This window comes from Danio aesculapii, chromosome 8 (assembly GCF_903798145.1).
Source record: "Danio aesculapii chromosome 8, fDanAes4.1, whole genome shotgun sequence".
Taxonomy (NCBI): Eukaryota; Metazoa; Chordata; class Actinopteri; order Cypriniformes; family Danionidae; genus Danio; species Danio aesculapii.
The window spans coordinates 32,659,213-32,668,259 of NC_079442.1; the positions used below are offsets into that span (position 1 = coordinate 32,659,213).

At 36.3% G+C, this 9,047-nt stretch overlaps 1 protein-coding gene across 6 annotated transcripts in view; it reads right to left on the minus strand.

The window, feature by feature from the left end:
* Positions 1-9,047, minus strand: part of nfic (nuclear factor I/C) — a 242,356-nt gene that overhangs the window by 206,719 nt on the left and 26,590 nt on the right. For 4 of the 6 annotated variants that reach the window (XM_056463757.1, XM_056463758.1, XM_056463755.1 and 1 more), the window contains exon 1: positions 1,123-1,717. The exons of 1 other annotated variant lie outside the window; for it this stretch is intronic. In XM_056463757.1, coding sequence (XP_056319732.1) covers positions 1,123-1,152 — 30 coding nt within the window. In that variant the 5' untranslated portion in view covers positions 1,153-1,717. Of the gene's footprint in view, positions 1-1,122; positions 1,718-3,797; positions 4,372-9,047 lie in introns of those variants that run through there. One more of the 6 variants, XM_056463754.1, reaches the window with a different exon arrangement.

A 9,047-nucleotide genomic window follows, 5' to 3' on the forward strand; every position in this document is an offset into this window, starting at 1 on the left:
TCTGTTTTACTTGAATATTTTGTAATATTATTAATAAGTTTCAAAGAGAAAATCAATGTGTAATTTAAAACAGACTAAGGCAAAAATATTCACTATAGCTGCAACTTTTTCACCAAAGTCAAGGTCAAAGCAATCATCGGCCATCGAAAATCCTAGTGACTCGGGTTAATATATACAGTAGGGCAATTTGAGACAGTAAAGTGACCTTAAAAACCCTCTGTGACTGTATCAATTCAGACTGCTGACAAAATACTTTTCAAATACTATCGCATTAGCTTAACACCTGAGCACTATCGCATTGCAGACATATTTCAATAAAATTTGATCTGATTGACTCAAATAAATGAATATAAATCAATCAAATTAATTTCAATTGCAGCAAAAAAAAAAAGCTGATTTCAGTGTTGTTCCTTCTAGAATGCTTTAGTTTTAGATCTTTTCAAGTGACTGGCTGTATAAAACTGAGCAGACTAAAAAAAAACACTTCAATAAGCAACTTTTTGGCCCTATCCTATTAAATCGCAAACTTTAAAAACACACAAGAAACCAAAGCAATGAAGCCAAATTTGAATATATATCATCCTAAATCTCTATCTAAGTAGTTACATAAATATATATTTTCTAATTGATAGAATCATCAGGTTTTACAGATAATATAGACATAAGACAGCTAATCCACTATGCTTAGGTGTTTTTTATATTTTCTCCAGCTTGGGAAAAGTATAAAAGAATTAACTTAACCATAAATAATACAAAGCCAAATGTTTAAAATTAACAAGTTTCATTTACCTCAACTGTGACCAACTTTCCCCTCTAGTTTATGATTTAAAGTAGAGCAGATGATTATCCACTCAAAAGTCTACTCTACTGTACATAAACTCCAGCTTAAATGCAACGATAAACAACGACTCGTGTTACCTCGTCAAATTGATTTGCCACTGATGTACAAGCTCAATAATTGAAATACATAACAATATAGACATGGGTAAACAGTTTAGTGCTGTATGAATGGATGGTAAACAGGCAAAGAGAAGCACAGAGCACATCCCGCCCTTTATGAACTGAAATCTCGTCGCGCGATCAGGAGCAATTCGTTCAGAAAGACACAAATAAGCACTTTACCTGAGTTAGACAGAGAGGAGAATACATCATGTTGAAAGGGGAGCGCGTGACTTGAAATGTGGCAAAACACCGACAAGTTAGTGGATCATTTTTCACAGTTAATCATGGTAAGCCTCATCATGATTAACACTTCCACCGCCGCCACTTCTGACTTTCAGTTCAACTCCGTTAAATCAAGGGTCGCCCGACAAAAGCGAACGCGCAAACGGTGTACACGCTTGAAACCAAACTTTGCATGCAGGAAAACGCGTGGGGTGCTGCAATCTGTTCCATTTAGGAAATGGTAGGAGAAAGAATCAAAGAAAGAGAAAATGAAAAAGAGGGAGGAATGAAATGACGTTATGAAAATAGCCCATCCCAAAGAAAGTACTTGAAGGAGCAAGAGAGGCTAACTGTGGTTTCCACTGTCCAGGGGCATCCGTTAAGTCCGTGAAATTAACCCCAAAAAAGTTATTTGCCTCGGTTTCTGGAGCTCATATGGTGCGAAACAAAGTGCCAATCGACTTTCTCCCCTGTTCGCCAGTGCGCACGCACCGCTCTTCCCTCTCGCGCTGATCCAGCTCGGACGCAGGAACGTTGTGCGCGCTTCACCCGCGCGCGTATTCCAAACTATTTCACTGCAACACGCACTGCTAAAGTAGCGATTAGAGCCAGGCTCGCGCGGACATTGCGTCACAGAGAACGCACATGCATGCATCCATTCATGACAAAGTGTTCGAGGCTTATCGCTTCATGTGAGGTGAGGTGAGTGGATAAAAACAGCTCGCGTAAATTCCATAAACAATGCCTGATAAGGCAACACACCTTTATTACTTTACACACAGAGGTAAGTTTTCAATTTAAAAACTAGATTTACATGTAAGTAGGACATAAATCTATAAAACTGTGTAATTATGGATATAATATATAGGATGAAATCAATGCATTTCAGCGCGCGCGACTTTCAATGAGCCTTTTTTCTTTTTATTATAGCTTGAGATGTACAAACTTTTCATAAGCCAGTGCGGGATTAACATGCCACTTTGTGGCAAATATATTCACTTAAAAGTTATCTATTAGCCTAGTTAGTAATGAAAATGCATAGCTTGCCAAATCAAGAACTCAAAGGTGTACTTTTAAAGTTTTATAAACCTAACACTTTTCAGAAATTATTAGATAGGAGATCAAATAAATTAAAATATGCGTCCACTGACTTACATTAACGTGTAAAACAAGACAGGCTATTAAAACGAAAAGTGTAAACACCACCTGTTATTTCTGTTGAATATGCACTGAGCGCACTGCGTATGACCAGGGAGAGAGCTATCACACACACCGACGTCTCAAAATTACAGAATTATGCCAATATTACCTAACCTGTCATATCCAAAAGGATCATAATTTATACTAAACTTATTCAGAAATGGTCACGTATTTTTGGTTCAGGTTCTTGAGTGTATTATATTTAATATATGAACAGTACAATAACCTATACATGAACATAAAAACTATAACCCTAAAATAAATTTTAAATAAATATTTAAATAAATAAAAGTGTCAGAACTTTTTTTGTTATTTACTAGAAATGATTTAACAGTCTGTAATTAACCTGAAAACTAAAGAGGGAGAAAAAACGTATACTTCCTGAAAGTACATAAAGTTAAAACATCCCTCCAGAGAGCAAATTTGAGTATACATTTTAGGATTATCATAATTAGTCTGTGTTAACATACGCGTAAATTATCATGTAACAGTAGTGAGTAATATAGTTATTAAGTCTCTTGTTGAATGCCTTCCCTTAAAGGGCAAACGAGCCATTTCTTACCCATACAAAAAAGTTCCATGACAGCATTACTCTTATGTTATGCACACTCTGATTTATTGCATATCCTTCATGCGGCATCGTATTTAGCCTACTAAAGATTACTTGCTAGCATGTGGTACAGTGCATACTCTCCAAAAAACATGGAAGTAGCCTTCTATAATAGTGCAATATAGTTTTAAACATTTGCTTGGCTGAAAGTTGTTTTATCTGTCTAGCACAGGTAATTTCTGACAGTTACTTTGTATTATTTACAAGTTAAGTTTGCTATTTCTACACGAACATGTCAAGACACCGCAGTTTGAAAAGCACTTTCTAAAACAAAGCCGAACTCCCGGTCGTGTCTACCGCGCACCATCTAAGAGTTCTGCCGGGGAGGGAGCGCCTCTGCCGGTGTAGATGTCAAATTCATGCCGGCGAGCCTGCGGCCATTTTCTGCTGAGCAAACTCTACTGTCGGGCTTCTGGCTTTAAACTTCAACTTGGCCTTCGGTGTCCCGTGGTTAACACGCAGACACACCGACACACACCCTTTCCCCTTTGACTGTCACATAACTAATAACTTTCATTAGGAGAGAAAAGGCAAATCGCTGGGTCGCTATCTTAACCATTACGCCTCTCAATAGCGATAATAACACACCAGGATTTGTAAGCCTTTCCCACAAAACCTTACGTTTGGCCGAAAACCAACGAGAAAAAGGAGAAACCGGCTGGTAAGAGAGAAAGCAAGGGGGAAAACCGAAACACGGCGCCTGTGTGTTGATGATGATGAGGATGATGATGATCTCATTTGACTTTAAGAGTGCACAACTCGTGATCTACCTCGTCTTTTGGAGCAACGACACAATAATGATGAAACTGATTTGTTAACGTACCATTTCGAAGCGAAACTGCCAACCTCCCCCCCAAAAAAGTTACAGCTTTAGAGGCTTTTGTAGTTCTGCGATTCAGCGCCTGGTCATCTCGTCGGGTGCTTTTATAACTCCGTATCCATTTATCTTCGCAAAGAAGTAATCCGTGCTCCTCGGATGGGAGGAATAAACCCGGACACTGACCAAAATACAAAACGTCCCACGCGAAGTCTTCGAGGCTCGTCCAATCCGAAATCCTCGCTACAAGGTACAGAAGGGCAAAATAAAGATATTACAGTAGCCTAATGCACGGCTTGCTGCAGAGAGTGCACTGGCTGAAGGTGCTGGCGGTTGTTTTGGTCGTGTATCTTTAATTTACAGTGCTGAATCGTCGGTCTCATAGCTTTTGCAGCATTGCACATGCAGCGCGCATAGATGTCCTTGTGTACAGACAGGAATCAATGCCTCGTCTGTTCTTTTGTTTCTTACAACACGAATGGCAACACAGACGGTGTTCTGAGCTCCATACACACATCTTTCAGTCCTCGCGGAGAAGGAATTGATGAAATACGGGGGTGGCGTGAGTGTGTGTGTGTCAGTGCGTGTGTGTGTGCGTGTGTGTGTGCAGTGGAGCCACTCGTTTAGAAGAACTGCACTTGATGGCGTAGTTTGTACGGTATATAATACTTTATATATGGGTCAGCGACTTGAAGCTCGTTTTTGTCAGAATAATATTATTCAGAAATATACGAAACTGCGATATGTCTTCAATTTCCATCAATACATATATTTAATGACCAAGTCTTGAATTTCTGTTCTGGTCAAATGGAGCAAATATAATTATATTTTGCACCAAAATAATCAATACACATAAATAAATTAAGAAAAAAAACATCTACAAAATGTTCGCACACTTTTAATTCTATTTACTTAGTGAAATTAAAGTAAAATAAAAACTGTATAAAGCAGTAAATTTCCAAAATGTATGAGATTAGCAGGATTTCACAAAAAACGGTGTTTTAAAATTGCCTTAAAATATTTATCAGACAGCTTTTTAGCCATGTAATGCAAGACTAAGAATGTTAAATTGGCAATGGCAGAATAAAGACCTCACTGGACAATTATCCTGTCCCCAAGATAAATAACATCAATAAAAAAAAAGCTGAGCGTGAGTGCGTAAAGCGTGCGTGTGCGTTTCCTGCAGGTGCATCACTGGTGCATCAATGCTTTTACAAGAACTCTGAAATATGAGTCATTTTCAAATTAATTTTATTTAAACAAGATAAATATAGAATGAAGTTCATTACAACCTTCGTCATGAAAGCAGCGTCACTTAAAATGTCATTTAATCTATTTTAAGTCATTAGTGCTCGTTACAGTGTCCTTAAATGACTTCTGCTCTCCTTTTAAAGGGTCACGAGATGCCTTCAGCATTAAAGAACATAAATAAACTGGAAGACGAGTACAAGTGCAGGGCTTGTGATGTGATCTTATATCATTATACGTACGATTAGACTTTTACAGAAATTTAAAAAGCCTGATTGTCTTAGGATTTTGAGACAATGCATATAGCCTAGTTTTAAAATGATTAAATTGCAAAAAAAAAAAAAAAAGTATCTCCCCTGCTGGACTTTGTTAAATGCGCAAAGCGCGGCCTACATGCGCAAAAAAACTACTTTATTTAATTACGCTTATAACGTAGTCGAGGCTGCAGATTTGCTTTTCTTCTTGCTCGAAAAAGCTCCAACAGCTCCCTGAAGTCCAAAGCCAAATGTTTAACCTCTCGAGTTCCTCATCAGACACTGCTCGGTCAAAGCCAAGAATGATTAGAGCTCATAATATTCTCAGTAGACCTGCGGACCTCTCTTTCAAATTTAAATATCAATTTGTAGTTAAATAGTTTGTCCGTCCCTACATGATTGGCTTTTTTGAAAAAAAAAAAAAAAACCCTGTGGAGGTTTTAAAATTAAATAATAAATAGTAAAAATAACGTCAATGTGACAATATTGATGGGAAGCGCACTGAGTCCTCTACTATAATTTTGTTCGTGTATTTTATGTTAAAAAGGCGCGATTTACTCAGTTTTTTTTATATCATTTTCTTATATTAATATTCTAATAAAGAGTCATTTGTATAGCCTATATTTTTTTCCAAAATACAAACCTATATAAAAGTGTAAATAAAGTAAAAAACAATTCTGTGTACAAATGCATAAGATATATTTTAATTTAAGATTTTAATTTGACTAACGCAAATGCAACGTTAGCCTGATATAATATGCTATGCTGTTACCATAATTTTACATCATGTTTGTCTTATATCACTGCAAAATAGTTTTTGCTTGATTTTTTATTTTAAAAAACGTTTGTTCCGCGTGAACGTCCATAAATAAATGAACTGGGCTAATTAGATGCTGTACGAGCTCAAGTAAAATCTGTTACTTTTTTAACTTGTTAAACGTTATTATAAAAAGCTCCAAATATGTTTTACCCTTTTACAACAGCACCTCTCCAAAGTCCACACGTCCTCGTGTGTTTGTTGGCAACTTTGAATGCAGTCGCATATTTTGGATCCTTAATTTGGACATTCCTCATGCATGCAAACTCCGTTTTTTGTTTCACCCACAAAATAGCTGCTAACAAAATGCCGACTTAAACGCCCACTCAGTGTAAAGAGTCCGATTTTATCCTAAATATTTTCACTTTTTCTAAAATTATGTTTAGCCTACTTATTTAAAATATTTCAGTGCTGAATTTCCGATTATTACTGCATATATTAATACCTGTATACCTGAAATGTTGGCAGATGTGCAATATATTTTTCTGACTAAGAACACAAAAAAGGAAGTCTTTTAAAAATATATAGTTTAGTCAGAAATCAATTCATGTGCAAAGATTTTCTCATCCCATACTCTATGTATCTATGAAAGTTTTATCAACACAAAACTAACCAACTGTCATTTTTCACTGTCAAAAAAGAAATACAAAGAACTGTCATTTAGTCCAAAAAGAGTGAAGGATAAGATCAGGGCAAATACCTGCTCCTCTGAAACTGCCCTCAGGTACAAAAACATCATGTTTTAGGAAACAAAAGCTGGATCAGTAATTGCAATGCTTTTATTTACACACAGAAATGTGAAATTAAATTCTAATTTCATGCAAAAATTGCTAATATATTGTTTTAACTTAGGTAGACGCATAAATGAACAGATCCACATGTATTAGAAACCTGCATTCTCCTTGGGTGATTCTAAAGATGTAAAAAATTACTAAATCAATACAGAACAGGTGAGCTCAGGACTGGGTAATTTTATACTGCAAAATAAACAGTTCATCAAATTTTCTTAAAAATAAAAGTTTTTTATTAACACAAATGGCTCCATGAAGAACCTTTAAGCGAAATGTTACTTAAAAACTGTTCACTGAAATACTTAAATTTTGAATATGTTTTTGAGGAACCAAAAAAATGGTAATCACTCTAAAAAAATAAACCTTTTCTTGGAGACTGTTTTTTTTAAAACAGTGAAGGACCAAAAATGATTAAAAAGACTCCGCTCCCCTTTCTCGTTCTTCTTTTTCAGTTCCTATCATGAGAAATCATAAAGTAAACATTCAGACATTCCACAGAACCAAATGAACTGCACAGGTTTATTTTGTTGATACATGAGAGTTGATAGATCACATGTCATCTAAAGCTTTCCTATGAAATGTTTATGGGAAACGTGTTTGGTCTGTTTTTAGCCTCTTAACTCACCCAAGCACGTAAGAACATAAGCTCTGAAAAAACAGCCTGCGGGCAAGTAATCGTTCTGACACATGAAAGTGGACATCCTCAAGTGGTAAGAAGCGAAAAAGCTGTGATATCATTTTGAGGTGAACATTCCAAAGCTCATACACATGTTTAGCAAAACTTAAAAGTAACATAATCTGATTATTATGATTAATTTTTAATCAATTATAGACTAATGAATAAAAAAAACACAGGTTTTGCAGTCTGAATGTAGGGCTGGAACAGTCATTTACGCAATATGAGGTCTACAGAGTACAAAGACTGCACAGTGAGTACTGGATATCATTTACTCTCCCTACCCAGTGTTCATCTTACAGTGTCATACGCCTACTAGTGGTGAAATGCAAATACTGCAATGTACAATGAATAACGTGTGAATATGTTGCACCCTAAAGATGCATGTCAGCAACAACTTTGAATGGTTTGCAAGTAGTACCACTCTAAAATACCATCTAATGATTGGTTACGTCCTATTTAAGTGCCTCAGAGATCTAGCATGTCAAATACTGTATATATTCATTCTCTTCCCTATTTCAGTGTAGATGCAGTAGACTCTTCGCACATGTGGACTTTGCCTTTTGTGGCTGTTTCCATGTAATGCATGATTGGTTTGCTCCATAGAGACACATATATATACTGCCCGAGGCCAATGTGAGTCTCCAATACAGCTTCACTTTTCCAAACTACTGCAATATGAGAGGGGGAGGGGGAAACGTCTGGAAACTCTCTCTCAAGACACTGATCCAAGGCATGCAGGGCTATGCCAAGACTTTGCTCCTTCTCCTCAAAGAGGAACAACTTAACTTTCACTGCTCTTTTGCCATCTGAATGCGTACTATGTGCAAATTGTGCATAATTTCCCCATTTTGGATCATTTGCGGTGTATATTATAGTTACCTTCAGGGCAAGCCAAGCAATTCTATCAAAACAAGTGTTTCAAATCAAGTCAAGCTCGCTGTCGGCACACATTTTATTAAAAATGTACCATTTTATGGTCTAAATGAGGAAAACAATAAGGTTGAGGGTGTTGTAAAAGCTTGTCTTTTTTACATATGTAAGCTATATGAGTATAATTACATTTCAAGGCATTTAGTAATATAAATGGTTGCACACATTGTGAGTAAAGTAACCGTACATTAACGTGCCCCCTATTATTGTTATTTTAAAACTTTCCAATTTAGTTTTAAAATAGTTTTACATTAATGTTAAAAAAAATTCAATAAAAATATGCATTGTAGCTTCACCTCATTTTTCTCTGTGTCTGAAACAGTTTGTTCAAGGATCAGGTTTTTCTTGACACCACCTTTCTGAGAGCTTACTCTGCTCTGATTGGTCACAAAGCCCCATTTGTTGTGATTGGTGTAAAAATTATAGAGCATGTCAAAAAGGAAATTCTCATTGTTATATTTAAATTTCAGTTTAAGGTGGTACTTGTGTAAAGTTTTAAGGTTTAAGAGTAAAGGTTTATGCACACTGAATCCAAAA